Source organism: Neovison vison, chromosome 1 (assembly GCF_020171115.1).
Source record: "Neovison vison isolate M4711 chromosome 1, ASM_NN_V1, whole genome shotgun sequence".
Lineage (NCBI taxonomy): Eukaryota > Metazoa > Chordata > Mammalia > Carnivora > Mustelidae > Neogale > Neogale vison.
The window spans coordinates 238,813,699-238,840,624 of NC_058091.1; the positions used below are offsets into that span (position 1 = coordinate 238,813,699).

Consider the following 26,926-nt stretch of genomic DNA (forward strand, 5'->3'; position numbering starts at 1 on the left):
ATCTAAATTTTATAATCTATGCAGTAGTTTTTCTCATTGGATTTTTTTTACCAATAATAAGCATATGCTTCTTTGAAGGAGTTCTTTAAAAATCTACATTAAAGGACCCTACAGGACACTTGGCTTAGTTGGTAGAACATCTGATTCTTGATCTCAGGGTTTTGAGTTCAAGCCCCATGTTGGGCATAGAGCTTACATAAAAAACAACAACAACAAAAACAACAAACAGAAACCTCGACTATCTTACTACAAAGATAGCTTATTATATTCAAAGACTGCAAACTGGAGGATTAATAGCTACTCAAGGCTAAGGGTGGAAAACATACAGATTCTACTTTCTTCATTGTTCTTAATAAAAGACATGAATGATGATAGTGTGTCATTGGCCACAATTCCCAGATCTTGTCTTGGGATGTCATTTTTAACTCAAGACAGTTTAAAACAGCACATTCAATTTGAGTTGAAATGCCATGCTAATTTTTTTTTTTTTTAGATTTTATTTTTAAGTAATCTCTACATCCAACGTGGGGCTCAAACTCACAGCTCCAAAATCAAGAGACACACACTCTACTGATTGAATCAGTCAGATGCCCTTTCATAACTATATATATTTAACTCTACTCCTGATGTGGGGTTTAAACTCACAACCCCAAGATTAAGAGCTGGATAACTTACTGACTGATCCAGGAAGGAATCTGAAACACCATGCTCTTTATACTAGAAATACACCCTAAGTAGTTGAAAAGTTATAAAATGCTTACCTTTGCCCTATGTTCAACATTGGCTTTTCGATCCAGAAGCAAACTCACGACTTCTGCTCGGCCTTGGAAACAGGCCAAAGTGAGAGCCGTGTTCCGATTGGTCTCGATTTGGGCATTAATGTCTGAACCCATATCAAGCAGCAGTTTCACTGCAGGAACATGTCCATTCATGGCAGCCAACATCAAGGGAGAAATACCTAGTTTACTCCCAGTCCTAAGGGGAGAAATTTGCTTAGAAAATTAAGATAATATGTTGCCTACTGTTTTTTAAAAAACAGAGAATATAAAAGATGAAAATGATTCAGAGTAAAAAGGTCTCTAACACCAATGAATAAATTTTATTTGTGTAGACTAACTAGGAATAGGAAAATCTCACAATTTACAACATAATCCCTATTTAGAGGTTAAAAATTTCCAATCATACACAATGAAGTGCTTCCTGAAATGAGGTATCTTTAAAAATCGCTATTTTAGCTGAAATAAGCTATGATTACTTATAAGCACACCATAGGAAAAACTGTTGGTCTTGTACTTTAGAACTATCTCTAAAAAAGTTTCTAATTTTTAGTTATAAGTACAGTTGACTTTAGTATTATCTTAATTAAAATTGATATCCGTACAAATATTTAGAGGAAGACGCTTAACCCCAAGGTAGTAACTGACTAGTCATGAATTAAATGAAGATAGATACCTTGAATTAATCTCTGCCCCAGCATTAAGCAGAATCTTAATGATATTAACATATCCTCCAGATGCAGCTAGACTCAATGGTGTATAATCAGACACATTCCTATGTTCTTTATTTGCACCTCGAGCCAGAAGCAAGTCTACCACCTATGAAGTAAAATACAGAGAAACCAGTTTAAACCAAGGGTTCAACTTATAATGAAGGAAGCACAAAGAAATGGAACCTATACATTACTCATCTGAATATCTGACATTTTAATTATGCCCTAAATATTCAAACATTAGCACTAGAGAAATGGATTCAATTTCATACCAAGGAATTTGGAGCTTTGAAATCCCAATTATACTGAAATAACAAAATATTACTCATTCTACTCATTATCTGTTGAGTGATGAACCTGCCATTTCGTATGTGTTAGGACTGTGGCTTATTCAGCCTCAATAAATGTAAGGATAAACAGAGTTGGGTTTTTTTGTTTTGTTTTGTTTTTTGGCTAAAGCACAGATTCCATAAAAGCTGATTTAGTACTCCTATCAAATTTAGTATATGGAACATGTCACACCACATGTAAGTTTTAGTCATGTAGCTAAATTACTAAGCATATGCATATTTAATATATAAGCATAATGTCTACAAAATGAAAATTAACATTAACACACCTCCTGACGTCCACCAGAACATGCTAATGAAAGTGGAGTATCCTTAGTGCGTTCTGATTGTGCTTCTATATCTCCACCTTTATCCAAAAGGATTTCAACAACTCCAACATGCCCTGCTGTTGCTGCCAGGATCAGTGGTGTGAAACCTAAAGCAGAAAATAAAAATCTCAAATTTGTGTTTTTTTACTTATTGAGCCATTGCTTTTAATTCTCTATCACTTCAAAAGAAGAAGCTCTTTAGGGCAGACACTTACAACCATTTAACATAAAACTGCTCTAATCACTTATTAGTGACAAAACCCCAAAAACACGTGATAAAAAGGAAATGCTAAGTCAAACAAAACTACCAAAGTTTATACTCATAATGAACTCTGTCTGATATCTCTGTAAGCTCTACTTTTGGATTAAGGAGAAAGGCAACGACAACTTTTTATACCTCACTGGATATTCCTTATTGAAATATGCGTATCCATTTTTTCACTGAGGTAGTCTAGGAACTATTTATAGATAATCAAAAACATAACTGTTTTCTTAAAAAAAAAAGAAAAAACTGTTTTCTCATGTAACTACTCTCAGGCTTTACTTCTGACTGACATTTCTTACCTTTTTTGTCTCTGTGCTCAATTTTAGCATCTCGCGCAATGAGTACGGACACAAGTTCTTCGTGACCACCCGCACAAGCTAATGTTAACGCTGTGTCATGATTGCTCTCAGTCTAGAGGGGAGAAAAAGTTACCTTTTGTTTACAACGGTGTTATCATTTGAAGAGCAAATAATACTTATTTTCACAATGAATGTATGATGATGATTTTCTTTTCCAAACAAAGAAACTCAGAATTTCTGCAAAAGAAGTTAAATAAAGGGGCACCTGTGTAGCTCAGTCAGTTAAGTGTCCAACTCTTGACTTCTACTCAGGTCATTATCTCAAGCCCTGCATTGGGCTCCACGCTCAGCATGGAGTCTGCGTGAGATTCTCTCTCTCCTTCTGCCCCTCCCCCCAACTTATACATTCTATCTCTCTCTAAAGTAAATAAATAAAATCCTTCAAATAAATAAAGCAAGCAAGGAAGCAAGCAAGCAATCTACTTACATGTGCATCAATGTCAACTGAAGGATACACAGGGGGAATAGACTGGGAAGCCACATTGCTTGGAGACTGTGAACAGGGTTCAGGTGTAAGACATTCTGTGGTCTGAGAGGAACTGTTTGAACCACTGGGCACTCTGCTACTCACAGCTGAAAAACAATATTCATATTGCTGAATTCTACTTAAAAGAGTAAAGTCACTTACATACATAAAAACACAGAAAAAATTTTATAGCAGGAATATAATGTGGTAGTTATAACACAAGCTTTGGAATCAGATGGGCCTATGTTTGAATCCCAGTTCCACACTTTCTGATCTCAGGCAAGTAATTTAACCTCTTAGAGCCTCAATTTTCCTCATATGTAAGATGGGGATGATAACAGTAGTACCTGCTTTGAAAGACTATTGTAAACACCACTTGAGATAATGCAGGTGAAATACTTATTAGCATGGTGCTTAATGTTCAGTGCATACACAATGTTATCAATAGGGAAAAAATAGTTTACAATAAAGAATAAATTTTGTATCTTAGTTTGTAAAAATTAATTAGATAAAAATGTCCTGAGGACAATGCACAAAATAGGGGAGAGGAGAACAAGTTAAAATATTTCTCACATAAATAGCAGAGAGTGTGTGTTTTTAAAATTCAGTTTTTATCTTGAAAATTTGCTAAAATGAATTAACTCTAAAAATAAAACTATTTTTAAAATCCACATTGGAACTTTTATTAGGGATCTCAATCTGGTGTTTGAGACTGCTGTCAGAAAGCTGAGTTAATTGACGTTATATCTTTATGTCTCTACATATTTCTTATGTTTCATAAGAGGCAGAGTTTGCCCCACAGTGGGAGAAATAGGATCTCAAAGGTACCTTACTTACTTGGTAAGTAAGGTACAAAAAGCATTTAAAATACACAGTGTTAAAAAAATAAAAAATAAAATAAAATACACAGTGTTTGGTACATGTGAAGGGCTCATTAGATGTAATTACCAGATATTTTATAGGATCTTCAGTACTATTGCTCACTGTATTGAAAAATAAAAACATTACTCACTCAAGAAAAAACTCAGAAAAAAGCCTATAATCATTCATATAAAAAAAGACAAAGCTTCAGTGATGGCACTAACCTCTCATTAAGACTAAAAGTAAATAAAAAACACATAGGTCTCAAAGGAAAATGTAAGCATTTCAAGAGTTAGAGAACGTTTAGTCTCTAGAATTTGGGTATGACTGGATCCCAATCAAGGATACTGTTCACAAGTGTAAACAACTAAGTTTAGTTTAACTTCACAAATTTTAATATGTTCAGATATGTTTCTACATGAACTGTCCCATCCTCTTCCCCACTAATATATATAAAACCATATTGACTATATGAATTTCTGTAGCTTCTTCCATGATTACCAATAGGAATTATTGTTTTATATATTTGTTTCACCTACAAGAACATGCACAAAATGAAAACAAAGCTTTAAAAATCTTTATCATTCAGCAAATTAAAAACAGTATTCTGTTACACCTCCTCAAAACAGCTGGTATATTTGGAAAACAACTCTAGAAAATAAAACACTAAAGACCGACTTGTAGCTCCTCTGTAATAGTAAGATTTTTAACAGTGGTCTCATAATGATTAACAAATACCTTACTAAAGAACTACTTTTATCATTATTAATGTTGTTTATCTATGTTATCTTTTTGATATCATGAAAAACAGATACTTAAAAATTTTTAAATAATTGATTAGAGTACTATGCCAGATGTGAAACTATAAGACTTCTTTACAGAGATGGCTTTAAAAAAAAAAATTCTGTGCATTTAACAGCTCTATTACCAAAAATGTGTTGTTACATCAACTATTGTACATTTTTGTACATTATCCTAGAAACATTTTTCCCTCCTTCCAATAACAACAATCAGAAACATTCCAAAAAGTGACTTTAACAGCATTAATTACACACAAAAAGTAATAAAGATAAGACTAGAAAGTAGCAAGATTTAAAAGGTACATGTGGAATAAAGGTTTTATTAATATAAAATTACACCAGGACTACTACATTTTCATAAATCTTAAAATGTTTCCTACCTCTGAATGAAATGTCTCTGATAACGAGAGATCACTACCCCAAAAGTCACTATATAATTTAAATTAAATGTATGTACTATCCTAAAATGGGGTGATACTGAACTGCAATATTCTACTTAATTCTCTATGAAATTTAAGATGGTTTTATAGGCAATATGGAAGATAATAATAAACCTTACCATATAAAAATCTCAGATACTAGGTGTATACAAATTATGCTGTGAGATTTTAGGAAGTTAAATCACCATTATCTGTTTCATATAATAGTAGCTTTATTAAATACAAATAAATAAAAATCTATAAGTAAAATATTAACACGTATTTGAAGAAATTATTTAAAAAGATACTTTATTACAAATTCCCTCAAAAATAAGGTTTCCTAATTATCTTTTTATTCTTAAGCTTACATTGACTGCTACAGGATTTCTTAAAGCAAGATACTTTTGAATTGGAATTTGTTTTTAGAGAACCTATTAAGATGCCAACAACAGTACAATGTGCTAGCCACAAAATTATATTACCTTACACATATACTACATCTTAACATAAAATTAAAGGAAATTGTTCATCTTTTTTAGCAGTCTAAGAAAATAACAAATATCTTTAAGATAAATTCAGAACTTAAACATGAATCAGATGCATGCATATTACATTTAAGGTTCTTAGACATGGCTGAACTGAGTTTGAGGTGACACTAGTAACAACTTCCATACAAAAGTATGGAAAAGGACCATACTTTTCCAAGTATGGAAAAGGGAAAAGGACCCATTTTCTAAGATTATTATAAATAAGTCATGAGATAATGTATATAAAATATTAAGCACAGAGCTCAGTACATGGTAAATAATCGATAAATGTGAATATATTGATGTTAAGTTGATTTTTAATCAATCTTCTTTATATATTAATAATAAAATTTTTACTAGATGCTTCTGGAACTGCTTAGTGGTCAAAGCTATTTTGTATTTTTTTAGATTTCCAAACCTTAGGTCTAGACATCTGAACTGAGAATCACTTGTTATTATGATACCTTCTAAAAGCCCAGCACTTACATTCACAAGAAAAGGACCTGAAGAACCATGCTCCCAATTGAGAGTTTACATACATTCTGTCTGGGATTTATCAAATGTAACACATATTAGACTATATACTAAAATACTCAGTCAGCTAATCAAGTGATGACCTTAATAAATTATTTATCTAACTAACCCAATTACATGAAAATATTTTGATATAAGAGCAATAAAGAAAAAATACTCCTATACTTAAAGAGTGAAATTTGTTACTATTATTTATGAATATTCTATAAAATAAAACTGTAAGATATACAGTATTCTCTCCTTTATTAAATATGAGTGATGAGAACTAAATTTGGGTAAAATTGATCACATACATGTCTGATGTAATCTATAATCATACTGATATATTAATACATCACGTAATTATAGAATTGGGGATTCACCTACTCCATCCTTGTCTAATTTCTTTCACCTTTGATAAAGAAAATTAAGAGAAACTGGGTCTTAATAGAATAACACTTTTTAACTTTAAGTGTGATAGTGCACTATCTTGAACAAAGAAAATCTAATTACTGCTATATATTTTAAAACAGATTACCAAAATGAAAATTTTTATATGAAGATAATTTGTTTAGTTATTGGCTGATTTATATGTAAAAGTTTATTAATAAAAGAATATTATACAAATGATAGGCCAACTATCACTAGATATTAATGTCTAATAGAAATTAAATTATCTTAGTTTATTAATACATAATTAAACGATGTTTCTAAACAAATTTTTTGAACTTTATAAAGTCCATATCAACAAAACAAATAGTTTGATGAAATAAATTTTGTCTCCCCTAGAAGAATTATCCATAAGTACTACCAAAAAGTTAATATCTACCAGTTCTTTTTAGAGTGGTTTCTAAATAATTAAAAAAAAAAAAAAAGACAAATTCTAAGTTACAACAAAACTAGTTTGGGCAGTAATGTGGCTGCAAACTGAGTATTCAGTTAGGAACATTATAAAGTCATTTATGTAATCTAAGTCTTAAAAATGTTATTCCTGTATTATTGGTTTCATTATTATTATTCATAATCATACTTGATGCTCAAATACCTGCTTTTACCCAGATTAGAAATTAGGAATATAAATGAACTCTAAGAGTCTATTCATAATTTATAACAACTCTCAACACCAATGACACAAAGTTAATTTGAGTTCAGTGGCTATGGGCTGAAGATATAAAAACCCAAATTAAAGAATCTAACTCCTTAAAACATTTCCCAGCATTTTTATTTTCTGTACGGGAAACTAAGTATTCCTCCTCTGGACAGTGCTATTTATTACATATCAGAGGAGGCTCATAGGCAGTATCACAATTCTATAACCATTGCAAATCATACAAATGCTCAATAAAATTCCTGATTTAAGTAAGCTTATTCCACATTTTTAAAGATTCAGTAAAGATTAGGAAGGCTAAAAGCTCACAAAAGAAGGAAGGAAATTGGGATAGCATAATTGGGATGGGAAGAGGGGAGGAGAATATGACAAGAGGAAACAGACAACAGTAAGGAAAAAAAATGTTGCAATCAAGAGACAGAGGACTGGCCTGCCTTTGAATATCACTCCAGCTACATCTTAGTTCTTGGTCTTCATCCACTGTCAACAGCCATTCTGGCTGCATTTCTGAACTGGGCTCTCATGGAGGTGATACATTCACCAGCCATCTTTAGGAAGGTAAATGATTAATTGCACTGTTTTCCCACTGCTGCAAGGACAATGAAAGGGAAAGTAAACTTGTGCACCTCATTTCATATCTAGTTGTAATTTTCCACACAACAATAAACAGAAACATATACTTTAAGGTTATCAGGCCTTTCTTTTTTTCTTTTCCTGTGTGTATGTGTGTTGTGTCTGTCTGTGGGCTTTCATCAAGATAGTTAATATAAAAAATCCTAATCTCCAAATCATAATCCAGTTGATAATTTCAATCTTCTAGCCACAAATACAAGAACATGGAATACTCAAAGTTTTCTCTGAACACCCCTTTTAATTAAAAATACTTAAGTTGATCTAATAAAATTATAAATTAATTTAGAATTATGATTTTCAGATATGAAAATCACTAGAAGGAAAATTTAATGTATAATCTTATGTGAATATCTCTAAAGCCTATAAAGAAATTTTACTTTGAGATGTCCTACCCAAGATATAACACAGGGTGATGTTTTGTTTTTTCGTTTGTTTCTTTTTATTTTTAAGTAATCTCTATACCCAGTGTGGGGCTCAAAGTCATGACCTGGACAGCAACAGTTGCATGCTCTACCAACTGAGCACCCCAGGCACCCCACAGGCTGGTTTGGATACCAAAGTTCTAAAATAAAAGTTCATGGCAACTTTATTTTTTGCCTTTGCAAATAACAAGAAAGAAAAGGGGAAAACACATTTTCATGTGTTAGTGGTACACAGTTTAGTTAAATTCACTTCCAAAACACCTTAAGGAATAAATAATTTTACAAAGATAGTTCTAAAATGGAAAAGTACTAAGTTGGTGTTTTTGGAGGGTCGTGTAAAGAAGTTGAGCACACAGATTAAAGAGAAATTATTACAGATATATTATTTCTTAACCCACCTGCTATCAGGTCATCAAGAGTGTCGGTAAGCGTCTGGGCTGGAGTTGCAACCATTAGTCCATCTGGTTCTTGAACTAAGAGCCCCTGATCATGTCCAGTAATAGCAATCTGAGGCTGTCCTATAATCTGATGATTACCTGATACTTTCTGAAGTTCAAGAGAATTTGTCCCATTAGAACCTAAGTCACTGGAAAAGTTACACTGTGGAGAAGATAAAGGCTGGACTGGGACAAAATCAATTTGTTCTGCCGATGGTGGAGACTGTTGCTCATCATCAACATCATTATCTTTAAATAAGATTGTGTCAACCTGAGGTAACTCTGAAAAGTGATCCTCTGGGAGACTAATATCTCCTTCCCCTTCTGGGAAGACTCCTCTATGAGAGCACTGTTGGTGTAGAGATACTGTGTCTTTCTGACCTTTGGTTTCCAAGTATTCTTTGGTAAATTGCTGCTGTGTTTTCATCTGCAACTGCCTTTCCACTTTCTGTAGTTCTTTCAGTATTTTCTTCTTCTTCTGGACTTGCTCTTCTCTGTTCTTTTTAAGTTCTTCTATCTTATCTTTGTTCAGAGGTTCACCTTGAATTAACTCCAGTGACTTAAGCTGTGCTTTTTCAATAGCACTAATTCTTTGTCCCAGTTCATTCAGCTTGCCTTCAGTCTCCTCTACTATGCACTCCAAAGGCTGGTATGGGTGAAAAGGTGGCAGTACGTCCTGATCTGCTACCTGCAGGGAACTGGACTTCTGCTTGGATGTACCTAAGCACATGAAAAATGTTTGAAAAAGTGCCATGCTAAAAAAAAAAAAAAAAAATCAGCTCCCCCCCGCCCCCCACGGACCTCCCTCCCAAAACCCTTATAACTAATGCTGTAGAATGAATGTTCCAAGATTCACAACAGTGGAAGGTAGATTAAACTGTACTCATCTATTTCAAAACAGCACACTCAGGATGTTGTTGATTTGAAAAATGTGACTTTTTTTTAAATTAAAAAAATCAAAATTTTAGGATAGGAGAATTTTGGAAGTTAAGATGGGACAAGGTGAAAGGAGATCAAAGAGGAAAGAATCTCACAATTTTGCATATTAGGTTTGACTTTTAAAGAACATTAAATCTAAAATAGTGTCAAAATAGTGTTGAGGATATCATTAAAGATATCCCAATTGTTTCTTCACATTATTAACTGTGCAAGTAATGGTCACTACAGGAAACTATAACTTGTAAATCAACATAATGAAAATTGTTTTTAAATGGCCAAAACCTATGTCTTATTATATTAAAATATAACATGAAATCAGTTTTTTCCAGACCTATCCTTCTAAAATTTTCCATTAAGTAAATCTTTAACATTTCTTTACCTGAAAATGACATTAAACTTAAATCACAGAGGACAATTATTCTGAGTTTAAATAAAGTTTTCATGTAAAAGTCTATGAGAAAAACAATGAGTGTTACCTAGGAGAAAATCAGACTTCTCATACAGGATTTCTCATATTGATGGTATATGTTAAAAATGAAGTAAATGTATGTTATTTTAAGATTTTAGATCACAATTAAAGTAAGATACTCCTCATGACAAAATAATTATCATTATTAACAATCTTACCACCTGGACATAAAATGGAGGGAACTATGGAGTAACTACTTTGAGGCAAACTTAAAGCTTACTCTTCTGTTTAGGAAGAACTGGGGCTATTCAACAATGAAAAGGAACAACTGATATGTTCTACAAGGTGGGCAAACCTTGAAAACATTACACTAAGTGAAAGAGGCCAGACACAAAAGATGACATACCATGCAATACCATTTATATCAAATCTATAGAGAAAGGCAAATCTATAGAGACAGAAAGGAAAGTAGTTTGCGTAGGGTTATGGTATTGAGAATGAACACTGATTATGAACTAGCATGAGAGATATTTTCAGAGTAACAGAGATGTTTAAAACTAGATGGTAGCAATGGTTTCATAATTCAGTAAATTTACTAAAACTCACTGCACTGTACACTTAAAATGAAGGAACTTTACGGAATGTGAATTAAACAACAGTAAATTCGCTTTTAAAGAAGATCTGGGTAAGAAATAGTTGTTTACTCTTCTGAATTGCAATCAACATATATGAATAACATAGATGACTTAAGATTTTTAAAAATAAGATCATCCAATGCATTCAACATGATTCTCGAGTCCAAAGAAAAATGTCATCACCCATTTGATGTTAATACTCTGAGTTACAAGAGGGTAATAAAAACCAATAGAGAAAAAAAAAATCAGGGAGTCAACTGTTTTTGTTTTGTTTTGTTTTTGCTAGATTAAGAAATCTCAGTACCTCAACATCTTCAACATGTTATTAATGAAAAGGTACAACGGTTCTCCCCCAGATATTGACTTTAAAGGTTCAGGATACCACAGTTCCAAAACTACTGCAATCATTCTAAGAGACTTAGTTATTCCTTAAAAGCAACCTTCAGCAAAATTTATTACCCACATTCAATTTCAAATTTATATCTGAGCAAAGGGACGGGTCAAGACCTTATCCTTCCAGAGCAAAAGCCATTATATTTGTGAGATAAATGTTTTTAAAGATTTTATTTATTTATTTATTTATTTATTTATTTGAGAGAGGGAGGGAGAGAAACCCTAGCGAGAGAGAGCACCCTAGCAAGAGGAGGGGTGGTCGGGTGGAGCCGACTTCCCAGTGAGCAGGGAGCTCCACACAGGGATTGCACACAGAGCTCAATCCCAGGACTCTAGGATCATGATCTGAGCCAAAGGCATACACTCAACAGACTGGGCCACCCAGGCACCCTTGTGAGATAAAATAATAACTTCTTTAAGATCTTACAGGAATCCATGGTTTGATTTATTTATTCCAAGTACCTATTAACAATCAACAGGTAAGAAAAGGGTAAAGATTTACTGCCACAAATAGCAATGTAGATATCTGCTAGTCCAGCAAAGAAATTTTCAATCATGCAATAAATTCAATGACAATTCTAGCTCTGCAAAGACTGAATGAATGTTGCTTTAAATGTTCATTAATTTTCAAACATACTAGTGTACTTACTATTTAATTTGTATTTAAGATTAAGGAAAACTAGGTAAGAGGTCAACACCAATCAGACTGGTAATTAGGACCACCCTGGACAATCTCAGATCTAAAATCTTATAAACAATATGACCCAAAGTAAGATTGGAATTTTGAGGACAGTAATGGATAGGAATAAGCCCTATCTTGTTAACAAATAAAATATAATAAGCTTAGAGCACAAGATTTACTAAAATTAACTTATTTAACTTAAAATAAAAACTTTAAGGCCAGGACATATGTAGCAGGAAGAACAGTAAAAATAATGGACAAAAACCAGTTCTTCCCAAAATAGCTAATGGCTGAGTATCTATAATCATGGTGTTAGTGGGATTGCCCAGATACACATTAAAGCATTAATAAAAGATAGAAGTCTGGAAGAAAACAAGTTGGTAAAAACAAATAATGTCACCTAATTATTCCTAGAAGCTTAAGCAACACCTCAGTTGGGAAAAGTACTGAATGTGACAAGCATCCTCTTAGCAACAAAATTTTTAGCAGGTAGTATAAGAATCCAGAACATAAGAGTTCTAACTTTTAAAACATCTTCTGTCAGAAACAAGTCACTGTCAGAAACAAGTAAATTTGAATCTATCCACTAGTAGCATTGAGTGACATCATAAAGTACTGTTTAGGAATATAGGTAAAACCAGTATCTTACTCTTAAGTCTGGTGTTTTCCTACTTTCTCTTTTTCCCTTTTCCTCCATTAATAAAACAAAAAAAAAGTTTATAACAGGAAACCATGATATACAGATAGTTTAGAATATAGCCTTTATTTTATGCACAGTGAGGGAATGAGGTGGACATATACTTGCCAAAAATTAAGTTTGGTATTAAATTGAGTTTAATTCCATCAATCATTTCTGTGTCTAAATTAGTACCTTGTGCCATAAAAAAAGTAATGGCCAAAGGGAAAAATACCTGACATACAAATAGATCTAGATTTTTCCTTACTTGTTTTTGTCTAAGGAAATTTTAAACATGGTTCTACAATTCCCTTGCTTTCTTACATTACCACACAGAAGCAGGTTCCCCACTCAGCAGGGAGCCCAACGCAGTGCTTGATTCCAGGACTCTGGGATCATGACCTGAGCCAAAAGCAGATGTTTAACCAACTGAGCCACCCACGCACCCCTAGAAAGATTTTTTTTTTTTGAAGATTTTATTTATTTATTTTTCAGAAAGAAAGCACAAGCAGTGGGTGCAGCAGGCAGAGCAGGCACCCTGCTCAGCAGGGAGCCCGATGTAGGACTTGAAGCCAGGACCCTGGGATCATGACGTAAGCAGAAGTCAGACGCTTAACCGACTGAGCCACCCAGGTGCCCCCCGCAAGAATGAATTTTAAACAACACTCCCAACTGGGTCTTAAGTGGAAAAAAAAGGTTGATGAAGTACAGTTGAAAATAACATAGTACGTAAGTGTAGTAGCATATCCATTGTTTAATGGAATTTGTATTTGGATAGATAAATGTATATTGTTTTGTGAGTTTCAATACAAAATACTTCTTACTATTGTCACAGTCAAAAATGAAAGCCACTGGCTGAGAAATGATTCATTTTTCCTTTACACCTAAATTTCTGTCTCAGAATTTCCCAAAGTAACAGGGCATCCTATATATCTTAACACAGTAAGGTTAACCAAGAATGTCCAAAGAGTGAACATCTGTGTAACATGCTAAAAGATTAATTGAACCTCCTACTTTTTAATATAAATCTCATATATTAAAAGATATTAAATTTGTACACTGATAAATTCACATAAGCATGATTACATAATGGAAATCTACTAAACTAGAGAATATCAGTAGTAAAATTTTCCAGAGGAACACTCAATTTCATTCACTGTACATATAATTTCTATACAATTTTACTGATCTGATATGAAAATGAGAACTTTTCATGTTGCCTACTCCAATAAACAATTCTGGGATATAAAGCAGCATATTAATTTAATTCTTAGTTTATATTCAAATTTGGTTTTGATCTTTTCTCAACCATTCTAGAATACTACTTCTTCATTAATTTTTTAAACATCCTCTTTAATTACAATGTCTCTCTTCTTAAAAAAAATTCTTAATAATTTTCTTTGTCTTCAGACAATCTAAACAGCCTGGCGCTCATGAATTTATTTAACAAATATCTGAACATCTAGTATAAGCAAGGCATAGTGGACCATACAAAGACAACATAAACCCTGCCCTTGAGGAGCTTACAGTCTAACAGGGGAGATAAAGATGTACAAAACCAAATACAAAGATAAAGCCAAGGGTTTGCAGGTTTGGGAATGGAACAGAGGGTGTGTAATACGGGTAATATGGGAACCCTTATGTATTGCTAGTGGGAATGCAAACTGCATACCCATTCTAGAGAGCAATTTGTGACACTTCGTCAGATAAACATTATGCAGTCCTGTAACAGGTTCTTTTTTTTTTTTTTTTAAGATTTATTTATATTTTATGTGAGAGACAGAGAGGGAGAGAGCACGCACACATATGTGTGGCGGGGGAGTGGCAGAGGGAGAGGTTGAGAGCAATCTCAAGCAGACTCCCCACTGAGCTCAGAGCATGAGGTCACAGTGCTCGATCTCACCACCCTGAGATCAAGACCTGAGCCGAAATCAAGAGGAAGAGGCATCCAGGCACTTCCTATGACAGTAATTCTGTTCCTGATTTTACCCCAAAGAGATGCTCACACACTTCCTTAAGAGGACTGTACCAGCATTTTCATCACAGCATTGTTTGTGGTGGTGGGGGACAAGAAGCAATTTGGATACCCATCACTGGAAAAAGACAAGTAAAAAGTGGAAGATATACAAGATGAAGCACTATGCTGCTAGCAGAAATAGTTAGAGGCAGACACACGGATAGATCTGTAAAACAGTGTTTAGTGAAAAAAGCAAAAAAGAAAACATGATCTATAGCACAATGCCACTCATGTAAACCAAAAATATGCATCAAGTAGTAAACATTTTATAAGAACTTACAAAAACAAAAGAATTCGCATCAAACACAACAGAATGATTGTCTCAGGGAAGGAGGATTAACTCAACATACATGAAGTCCAAGGGGAGGGGAAGGGGTAGATGTTACCAGAGTCAGAAGAAAGATCCAATAAAGAGCTGTACACAGTACTCCAGGGAAAAGAAATTACTCCTCAAGAGGACTTGAGGTACACACAAAAGATGTGTTTTGTTTATCTTGACATCATTTTAATGTTCTGTAGGGGTTTAGTTCTAAGTGGTACAACCTGCAGAGGATAATCATGAGTCCTATCTTTTGGAATCTCTGGAGAACCGGTTATAACAAATAAGATGCAACAGTGGCTTTGATCAACAAATTTGATTTGGAAACTGATTTGGAAAGGCATAAAGTTGGTATTACCTATGCATCCTTTCCCAATTGAACATTCAAAACTATAGTTAATAAAACTAAATAATACTAGAAAACTGAACATATCACTATAAGTTGGTTTCATATTTTGTTTATAGGAGTGATCTTGAGGCCTCTGTCAGATGGCACCTTGAATGTCAAATCCTTTGAAAACTAACTCCTAAATCAGGAGAATATGGGTCAAGATAGATGGAACAAGTGTTGTACATGGATCATGAAAGAAAAGAATATCTGGGTAGTATATATGTAAAATACCTAGGTAAGTTTTAAGGGCATGAAAGTATTTTAGAAGGATGCAGATACAAATAATAAAAAGACTTCAGGCAGAAGTAAAATGTTCTAAGAACTGCTAAGAAAGGAAGAGAGTGTTAGAGAGGAGGGAGAGGAAGAACTCTTCCTTCATTCCTAATCACATTTTAATACAGATACAATCTATGGACTTAGAAGAAACAAAAACAACAGGGTCAAACAGAGATTTCATCACTCAAAGGAACTTCTTTAGAGACACAAATGAGACGTTTTAAGGAGAAAAAGCTACTTTAAGCAGGAGAACATAATAATATATCTTTGATGATTTAAATATCTATCTGGGTAATTCATTGTATAAATCTGTATCATCAACTAATTTTTCCTAATTCATAGTGATAAAACATTCTATGATGCACATGATTTATACTACTAACACTTTTAAAAAAGATTTTATTTATTTATTTGACAGACAGAGATCACAGATAGGCAGAGAGGCAGGCAGAGGGTGGGGGGGAAGCAGGCTCCCCGCCAAGCAGAGAACCCAATGTGGGACTCGATCCCAGGACACTGAGACCATGATCTGAGCTGAAGGCAGAGGCTTAACCCACTGAGCCACCCAGGCGCCCCTAAAATAGCACCTTAATACAGTGCATCACTGCAGTTTGATTCTACACAAAGAAATATTAGGTTGGCAATGCCACGTTGCATCTGGCAAAAGCAAGCACCCAAGTGTCTAAATACAAGTGTTAATTTTTTCCTTCTAATTTAGTAAAATGAAAGATTACTTAAAAGGTTAGTCATTTCTATGCTATTCAGTAAGTAATAAAACACCAAAGTGATGAAACTTAAGTAGGTACCCAGTATCAGATGGTATTTCAGTATTCAAAGAATATGATTGATTATTTACTTAAGCATCAACTTAAAAGAAACCCTACCCAAACGTTTCTGCTGACTTACATATTAAATCTAAATTTAAAATGGTTTACTTCTTCTCTGCATACAATCCATGTCCTCCCTAGATTATTTCTTGATTATTTTGTGGCTCTGTTATTAATATATTTTTTGAATCATTTCTTATTTAGTATTGAATTTCCCCAGCCAAAGTTACTACAGTCCTCTACAACATATAGCCAAACATAAAACAAACACAGAGACATTTAGGTCTAAATATTTTACTAAGACTAAAGTCAGTTAGGATGCTTAGATTCCTTAATAAACACATGCTTAATCTGCTTTTTATTTGTTAAAATTAAAAACAGCAGTCTTCATTTCCTGAAGAGTTTGAATAGCTAGGTGTGCAATGGAAAACTCCATCATAAAGCTTAAGTCAGAGAGATCACCAATATTTTACCTCTGGAAGTAATGGTTTAGAAATGAAGTGACGCTTGGTCAAGGCCCTTGATACTCTAAATTACTCAAATTGACATAATTTAAAAGAAGCTTCTACTTGCTGCTATCACAGTCAACTCTATCCAACTTTTCTTAAGTCAAAGAGAAACTAATATATACTTATACACCTCATTGTGATTTCAAAAATCTAGAGCTTGGTTATCATATACTGAATATGAATATGAATCATATGCTCATAAATTTGTTTTCATATAGTTTTTAGTATCTTATACATCACCTATTTTATTTCAGAGAACTCAGACAGGACAACTATACATGATTATCAAGTGAAGGTACTTTGTATCTACAAGTGAAAAAGCAGAAAAATATCAGAGTTCATAAACTTGAGACTTTTAAAGAATATATGCTTCTTCTTGTTTACTTGGATGTTATTTATGTACTTTTTGACAGTTCCTTGTCTAGGTTCACATGAAAGATGAAAGAATATTAGCCCACAATATTCAGTATTGCATGAAAGAAACTAAACGTAATTCTTAAACTTCTAACTCCCTCAGTTGCATCAATGCTATGAAGACTTAACTAGACAGCAAACACACATTTTCACTCCTCATATTATACTACTGTTTAACAAAAGAACTGCCAAATGGAAAATAAATGTCTGATAAATTTTTGCTACTGTAATATAATCAGTAACTTGATATGCTTTGTAAGTATTTTTATCTGTGCCAGATGAAAACTACACCTAGCAGTATGTTAACGAGAAAATTAGAAGTCATTTTTCTTAGTATTTATCTTCTTTCTTTTATAAACAGTCTGTAAGACTATTAGCATTTGTCAGAATTACCTACCACAATTAATCCTGGGTAGACGTTAATTGTATGCCATTAAAGTACTTTTACGAGTTCATTAATTAGGTGATAAAATACCCATTTTAAGGAAAATAATTCAATAACCAACCTTTTTGTACTCCTAGAAGGGCAGCAGGGTTCTCCTGTGATGTTCTGTCAGGTTCCTGGGGAGGTACAACCATGGCGAGTGTATGCATTGGTACACGTGGAACCTAAAAAGTTAACTCAGAAAAAATATCATCTCAGACCAAAGAATAAAACAAGGGCCCATAAATGAAATGGAAGTTTAGATTTTTTTCATATACTACCAAATTCACTTTTTTTTTCTAAAAAAACAAACAAAACACAACGAAAAAAGCCTTTACCAAGGAATAATTTCTGAGAATATTGAATTGGACAAAATCAGGCTATCTATATGCAATGAATGATTTAAGCTAAACAGATTAGTATTACTCTCTTATTAGAGAGGAAGCCTTATTGGTTTTGATTATAGCTAGGAGTACAAGTCATATATTGACTGACCAATTTACCCTGTTCAAATTCATTATGGGTCAAAAAAGAAAATCCAACATATTCCCTAACTGAGAACTTAGCAGTTCTCAGGATAACTTTGTAGGAAATAACTTAAGATTTCACTGAAGTTTGTATACTTAGTATACTCTCGATATTCTCTCCCTATTTTAGGTAGGTTTAAAAATTACTTTAATCAACTTTTGGTGCATTTATCCTGGCTAACTACACTTTCCTGGTTAATAAAAATAACTATGTCTAGAATAACTAATACTGTCTTGGGAGGTACTAAGGAAGAAGCTATTCCCTGGTTTAAGGTTATGTTTAATGTATTCATTAAAAATAAATAACCCTAAAGACCTAGCTATAGTAGTTTGACAATGTGGAAAATTTATATTTAGATTTGGTATTAAGTGTTTTTTAAAAAGAGCTTTTTTTTCAGTAAATAAGGCAACAGGTAATTTTCATGTACTTTTGAAGGAAATAAATCTTAAAGGATTTAGTATCTTATTTATCTCAATACATAATAGAAGAGAGGAACAAATCTATTTTCCTTAAAACTAATTTTAAACAAAAACTCCCAATCAATTTGGAGGCTTTATATTTATAAATCAGCTGTTTTACTTTACCTGAGATTGATCTTGAGAAGGTGAGGTGAGCTGAGACACATCTGTAGTAGGAACTGACAGAACATTGTTTGGGTAATCCAACAGATAAGAAACAACATTAGTATGGCCACCTTTTGCAGCTTCGATGAGCATTGTCGAGCCATCCTGAGAAGGAACGACAAAACCGTTAATCAATTATTTGTAAATTTCTTCTTATAACTGCTATCGACATGCAATTTCTTAGCAGCCTGTCTAGAATCAAAACTCATTTATAAACAGTGATAAATATGAAGCACTGAGACCAGCAAACATATCTTCAATATCTTTTAGTAACAATGCACATATTAATTATTTACTTATTTTTAGGTAGAATACCTTGAGTCGATGAGTAGGGTCGGCTCCATGAGCCAAGAGGAGCTCAACAACTGCCAGATGACCTCCTGCACATGCTAGCGACACTACTGTATGATCATTATTGGCTGTAGCCCTATTCACATTGGCGCCTTCAAAGAAACATAAACAGCAATCTTAGAAAAAGGAATGAAGCAAGGTCACAAAAAATATCACTTTAGAGATTTTTTTGAAGTATGACATAGATTTTAAAAAGTACACAAATCATAAATGAAAAATTTTCACAAAATGAACACACCTGTGTAACCAACACCCAGATCAAGAAATAGAATGTTATCCACATACCAGTAGTCCCACACCTTGTGCCCTCTTTCCGTCACTACCCACCCTTCCAATGGTACTACTATCCTGACTTCCAAACTGGTCTTAGTTTTTGAACTTTATATGAATGAAATCATACATTGTACTCTTTTGTGTCTGGCTTCTTTCACTCAATATAATATTTGTGAGATGCATCCAAAATGTTGTGCGTAGCTGTAGTTCGTTCATTCAATATCACTTTTAAAATGGAAAATCTAGAAGACTAAGATTAATCAATATATACAGATTAATGTAAGCATCAAATAATATCATTGTATGTAACTCTCAAAATGTTGTAAAGACATTTTTTTTATCTACTTATAGAATGTGGCCAGGTCTCAAAGTAGAGAAAACAGATTTTTTAAAACAGTATTTAAGAGAGCTTTAATTCTTCACATTGTGTATTTTAAGAGTCAGAGGGACCTGGATATGGAGAGAAGACAAGAATATCCAAAAATGTTATCTGAAAGCCTAGTTAGTAAGTTGTTCAATAGCTTTGTTCGATGTGACCTGCAAAAGTCTAAATGCAAAATCCTTTCTTGACCTTCTTTTTGATAAACTGTTTTTGACCCCTAAAAAATTACAGTGCACCAAAGTCTCAACTCCATAGTTAAGACTATAGCAATATTCCTTCTTCATTAATTCCACACTTAGTTTCTGAAAAGAAAAATAAACCCATGGGCAAAACCACTATAATTAATTTAATTTTCAGAAATATCCAGCCGAACCTAAATCTAACTCACACAAAAGTACCTTTTGGAAGGGCAAGCAAGACACACCAATAAACTTTCTTATATTAGCAACATGTGATTATTTTTAAAGTTGTTAATAATAAATTTAGATGGTAGGATTGTTTAGCAGTTACTACAGCCTAGAAAGGCTATAATCAATGTGTTCTTTTTCTGACAAGTCTGATTACATGCTTAGTAGGGTTGGTGTTGGATATGACTAGATAACCGCCTTAGCAAGGAGCCTGAGAGAATTCCAAAGGTTACCCATCTATATTTATTATTACTTCAGTATGCCTGAGGTAAATACCTTTTACAGACTATGTTGTAACTCTATGTAAAGATATGCCTTATTTGGTACCAAAAATGTGCTATTAAGAAAATAAACCTAGTTGTACCCAATTAAAGAAGAAAAGAAGTATATTTAAAAGGATAAAATCTTATACTTGTTTCGTAGTGGCACAAAATATCTGAGTTCTGTTGGAACATAGGTATAAAATTTTTATTTTGTTACTAAATTTCTTATTTTTAGGGCCTCAGTCAGTTAAACACCTGTCTTCAGCTCAGGTCATGGGATTGAGGGTCCTGGGACCCTCAGGGTCCTGAGATTGAGCCCTGCGTCGGGCTCCCTGCTCACTGGGGAGCCTGTTCCTCCCTCTCCTCCCTGCTCATGCCTTCTCTTACTGTCTCTGTTGCTGTCTCTCTCTTTCTCTCAAATGAATAAATAAAATCTTAAAAAATATATATATTTTAAAATTCTTTTTTTTTTTTTAAAGATTTTATTTATTTATTTGTCAGAGAGAGAGGGAGAGAGAGCGAGCACAGGCAGACAGAGAGGCAGGCAGAGGCAGAGGGAGAAGCGGGCTCCCAGCCGAGCAAGGAGCCCGATGTGGGACTTGATCCCAGGACGCTGGGATCATGACCTGAGCCGAAGGCAGCTGCTTAACCAACTGAGCCACCCAGGCGTCCCTATATTTTAAAATTCTTAATTTAACAACATGACCTGAGCAGACTTTCCTTGCATTTTACCATCCTACCCCAGGATCTTTCATCAGATGCTAGAATACCTCTAACTCTCTCTAACTCTCTCTAGCCTATACACAGAGTTAGGCTAGACCAAATGAAATCATTGATATTACCATTTTTGATGTTTAAAATGACAGTTTTGTGGTTCAACCTAACATGGGTTTAACAGTCCTGAACTATCTCTTCACCCAACGTGCAAACTTCTTTCCTTAAATATATTCTAATAAAAGAACCTCTAGGGGAATATAAAAACAATACATAACATCCTTGTATATGTGGTTAATTCAACTATACAGTAAACAAAAGTTGCAGACTTTCTGCCTCTCCACCCCCGCCCCCCACCGCCAGCAGAACTGCCTTATCATTAAGTGCTGAACAATACTCTATTAAATATAGCTGGATGTTTTACATTTGGCTTTTTAAATTTTGGTCAGGAATAATAGGCAGCTTAGTTGCCAAACTTCACAAATTCAAAACTAATACAGAAAAATCCCGGGGTGCCTGGGTGGCTCAGTGGGTTAATAAGCCTCTGCCTTTGGCTCTGGTCATGGTCCCAGGGTCCTGGGATTGAGCCCCAAGTCAGGCTCTCTGCTCAGTGGGGAGCCTGCTTCCTCCCCTCTCTCTCTGCCTGCTTGTGATCTCTCTCTTTCTCTCTGTCAACTAAATAAACGAAATATTAAAAAAAGAAAAAAGAAAGAAAGAAAAATCCCAATAAATACTTCATGAACTCTACACTTACTAAATAAAATACAGCAATAAAAGACTAGGATACAATACTTGTACTGTAGGAAAAACAGCTCTAACACAAACTGCCCCAGTTTAGGATTTTTTCTTCACAAGTTACAGCCTCTTACAAATCCTTACTTGTGCTTCCCTTACCTTTGCTAATAAGAAACTGCACAGTGCACAAATGACCAGCTCTCGCAGCTTTCATCAAAGGTGTTCTTCCACCCTCAGATTCATGTTCCTATTAAAGAAACAAAAAAATAAACCAACAGTGCCAATTCACTAACCATCTATTTTTAAACACTTAGTACAAATGACATGAGAAGTAAGATTTAATACTTACTGTAGCCACTTATACTACCTATCTCAATTCCTCCAAAATGTAGGATTAATTTCAGTTAATAGTACATGGTATAACCTTTTAAGGGCAAGTTCACTTTTGCATACCAAAAAACAGCATTTAAAGATATTACTTGTGTTTTGTTTGAGCCTCAGAGAGAAATAGCCGCATTTTTCCAATCCCACGATCAAAAAGATGTTTTTCCTAACTATTCATATGAATTGTGAAAAAAGAACCTTCGTCTTACACATGATTAGGAAGATTCTGATCTTATATCAGAAACTAATAAGAACTCTATCACAGGACAGAAACCAATCTTTCTCTCTCTTTTTAAATTTTATTTATTCAGAAACCAGTCTCTAAAGAAAAGCACTACAGTATTTCAAGGGTTAAGAGGAAAGAAAAAAGGAAAAAACACACCAACAAGCAGACTTTCTTTTAGACTAGAAATTAAATATGTGAATAGTGAAAGGCAAAAGAAGCGGTTTTATAATAGCAGAAAGATTGCTGTTCCTTCTAGGAAGTTTGCCAGCAAGAGGAGTGAATGACAAAACTGCATGCTACCATCCTAATGTCAAGTGTCCCTAAAAGGAGCTTGTTAATAAGCCAAGTAATACTGATGGGAGAACTTGAACTCTTATTACATTCATCTAAGTATTAAAATATAGCTGACTGATGAACACTGGGTGCTGTATGTAAGCGATAAACCACTGAATTTTACTCCAGAAACCAATCTTGCACTGTATGTTAACTGAATTTTAAATAAAATAAACAAATAGGGTGCCTGGGTGACTCAGTTGGTTGGGCGTCTGCCTTCGGCTCGGGTCATGATCCCAGGGTTCTGGGATCAAGTCCTGCATCAGGCTCCCTTACTCAGCAGGAGTCTGCTTCTTCCTCTGTCTCTTCCCTCTGCTCCAGCTCTCTCTCTCTCTCTCTCTCATATAAATAAATAAATAAATAAAATGTAGCTGATGCACTGCTTCTATGAAAAGTTTGCTCACCTATCCCATTTCATTGTGTATGTAAACATTAATTTCTGTTGTTCTGGTCTTTTGTTACTAAGAAAAACTTGATAAAGGGTGCCTGGGTGGCTCAGTCTCTGCATTTGGCTCAGGTCATGATCCCAGGCTCCTGGGATCAACCGCCACGTAGGGCTCCCTCCTCAGTGGGGAGTCTGCTTCTCCCTCTCCCTCTGCCCCTCCACCCCATTCATGTGTGTGCTCTCTCTCTCTCACTCAAGTAAATTAATATATAAAAAAGAAAAACTTGGTAGAGAACAATGCTTAAGTCAAGCTTTATTTCAGCTCTTTTCTAATTAACTCAGAGCATCCTTTAGCTACTACAGTCAACTTAAAAATAGTGTGCTCAGGGGCGCATGGGTGGCTCAGTGGGTTAAAGCCTCTGCCTTCAGCTCAGGTCATGATCCCAGGGTCCTGGGATCGAGCTCCACGTCGGGCTCTCTGCTCCACGGGGAGCCTGCTTCCTCCTCTCTTTCTCTGCCTGCCTCTCTGCCTACTTGTGATTTCTCTCTCTCTGTCAAATAAATAAAATCTTAAAAAAAAAAAAAAAGTGTGCTCAGGGCGCCTGGCTGGTTCAGCCAGTGGTGTATGTGACTCTTGATCTCCAGGATTGAGTTCGAGTCCCACACTGGGTGTGGAAATGACTTAAAAAATAAAGTCTCTTTTTAAAAAAGATGTATTTATTTATTTTAGAGAGAGCGCATGTGAAAAAGCAGGAGGGGCAGAGAGAGAGGGAGGGAAAATCTCAAGCAGCCTCCAGGCTGAGTGTGGAGCCCAACAAGGGGCTTGATCACATGACCCTGAGATCATGACCTTCTCTGAAATCAAGAGTCAGAGACTTAACCATCTAAGTCACCCAGGTGCCTCTAAAAAATAAAACCTTTAGAAAAAAAAAAAGTGTGCTCTGCCAATAGGATACTTTTCAGTCTGTAAAATAACTACAGCTAATCTACAATTTAGGCAAACTAACAATGAGAAATAAGTAGACTGTCAGCCCAATGGAAACTTTAAACTGGCCTGCAGTGACATGAATTACACTCTAAAAGAGATTTAAAAATTTTTACCTTGATAGTACAGAATCTCTCAACTTCTTATAAAAATTAATTTATGTTTTGACTTCTTGTTATTGATGAGGTGACACTCTTTACTAATTTTAAAATATAGAAGATGGTTAACACAGGTGATGCTTTGGAATGGATTTTGAATTTACATTCAAATGTAAGCAAATCTAACATTCTAGAAATCTACTTAAAACAAAATGGAATATACTTTATGAAAACCTCATTCAGGGGCACCTGGGTGGCTCAGTGGGTTAAGCCTCTGCCTTCAGTTCAGGTCATGATCCCAGGGTCCTGGGATCAAGCCCTGCATCAGCTCTCTGCTTGGCAGGGAGCCTCCCTCCCCCTACCGCGCCCCCGCCTGCCTCTCTGCCTAATGTGATCTGTTTGTCAAATAAACAAATAAAATCTTAAAAAAAAAAAAAAAAAAGAAAGAAAGAAAACCTCATTCAGAAAGACCTAGAAAGTTGTTCAGTTTCTCCATGTCACTTTTTTCTGAATTATCAATGCAATCAACTACACACTGGAAATAAATTGCTACTTTGCCAATGTGTTATTTCCACTCCTGACTCAAGGCCTTTCTGTTCAAGCTGTTCTTTCTTCCCTGTAACACTTCTCTATTAGCTCCTTTTCATCCTTCGCATCTCAAGCTAAGTGTTATTTCCTCAAGGTAGACCTCCTTGAACTTCCTGACGCAATTACTCTATTACAAATCTTCCTCGACTTATGATGGGGTTATGTATGGATAAATCCATTTTAAGTTGAAAATATCTTAAGTGTAAAGTGCATTTAATATACCTAACCTACAGAATATCATAGCTTAGCTTAGCCTACCTTAAACATGCTCAGAGCATTTGCCCACAGTTGGGACAAAATCAACAAGCACAAAGTCTCCTCCATAATAAAAGTACTTAAAATCATGTAATGAATGAACACTATACTGAAAGTGAATAACAATGATTCTATGAGTTCATGATGGTTGTGAATGCATTGGTTGTTTATCCTTGAAATTATCTGGCTCACCGTAGCTGCTGCTCCCTGCTGCTGCCCAGTAGACAGTATCTTATCACACATCGCCAGCCCAGGAAAATGTCAAAATTCAAAATTCAAAGTATGGTTTCTACTAAATGTGTATCACTTTTGCACTGTCATAAAGTCGAAAAATTCTAAGTGAACCATCATAAGTTCAGGACCATCTGTATGTACATAGCCATATAAACCACTCCTTCATAAGTTTCAATCATATATTAGTTTGTATAACTATTTGGCTAACATGTCTCTGCCACTAAACTGTAAGCTGCATGAGAACACCAATCGTGTCATTTTTGCTTACCATTACATTACATACCTAACATCTAAAACAATAAACTGCTCCAAGAAGGAGCCTAAGTGTAACTGACCTCTCAAATCTTCCTTCTTAGTATTGAGGTTTGAAGTTTTAATTTTCTACTAGGTAAATAAGAGAAAGAAAAGTTAATTTAACAAGAAATTAAGGGTAGTAGCTAAACTCAGAATTAGACATTCATTATCTGCATTTGATAATACATTATTACTAGAACATGGGTGGGCAATATTAACGTCACTTTTCTTTTCTTTTTTCTTTCTTCTCTCTTAGGCCTAGCAGTGACACTCATCAGCATAACTAGGTCCTGTGAGTAATGGCAAAGACAAAAGACTGTGAAAGCCCTCCTTTAGAATAAACTTAAAATAACTGTTAGTTCTGCATATATAAAATATTATGATAGCTCTTAAATGATAAAAAATCAGAAAGCATAGTCCCAAGATCCTCACCCCAAATCAAATTTCAAAATTCAACACACCAATAAAATTTCTGAAATAAAAGGTGTGAAAAGTTATTTTATTTTCCTCCCTAAAAATAGATGCATGCATTCTTTGGTTTTGAAAAACATAATTATATTTGAGAAAATGGTAGGTAAAGGAATGTCCCAACTTTTTAATGTATTTATAATATTTCATGTCCTAAAATCAATAATGTAAATCCTACAAGATATATAAGTTGCTCCAAGATATCTGACCACTAAGTCCTTCTCTTAAAATAGGAATCAGGGACGCCTGGGTGGCTCAGTCAGATGAGTGGCCAATTCCTCTGATTTTGGCACAGGTCATGTTCTTGGGGTCCCAGGAAAGAGCCCCACAATGGGCTCTGCACTCAGCGGTGAGTCCACTTGAGCCCCTCTCTCTCTCTGACCCCCACCCCTGCTCTCTTATGCGCATGCACGTGCTCTCTCTTTCTAAATAAATCCCTAAAATAGGAATCAAATTTGTATATACTACTTATGAACGTTGGGTTTGTTAAGCCAATATTTGCTCAAGATCAATCAAATTTTAGGATTTAAAT

At 34.5% G+C, this 26,926-nt stretch overlaps 1 protein-coding gene across 10 annotated transcripts in view; it reads right to left on the reverse strand.

Annotated features, from left to right (window-relative positions):
• The window catches only part of LOC122890583 (ankyrin repeat and KH domain-containing protein 1), a 131,719-nt gene that overhangs the window by 31,925 nt on the left and 72,868 nt on the right, over positions 1 to 26,926 (reverse strand). For 8 of the 10 annotated variants that reach the window (XM_044226256.1, XM_044226253.1, XM_044226252.1 and 5 more), the window contains 10 exons: positions 22,304 to 22,391; positions 19,335 to 19,462; positions 18,981 to 19,124; positions 17,951 to 18,053; positions 8,919 to 9,677; positions 3,199 to 3,344; positions 2,712 to 2,823; positions 2,109 to 2,254; positions 1,453 to 1,595; positions 762 to 975 (listed from right to left, as the gene is read on the reverse strand). In XM_044226256.1, the coding sequence (XP_044082191.1) occupies positions 762 to 975; positions 1,453 to 1,595; positions 2,109 to 2,254; positions 2,712 to 2,823; positions 3,199 to 3,344; positions 8,919 to 9,677; positions 17,951 to 18,053; positions 18,981 to 19,124; positions 19,335 to 19,462; positions 22,304 to 22,391 (1,983 nt within the window). The remainder of the gene's footprint in view (positions 1 to 761; positions 976 to 1,452; positions 1,596 to 2,108; positions 2,255 to 2,711; positions 2,824 to 3,198; positions 3,345 to 8,918; positions 9,678 to 17,950; positions 18,054 to 18,980; positions 19,125 to 19,334; positions 19,463 to 22,303; positions 22,392 to 26,926) is intronic. The other 2 variants (XM_044226258.1, XM_044226257.1) reach the window with 1 other exon arrangement.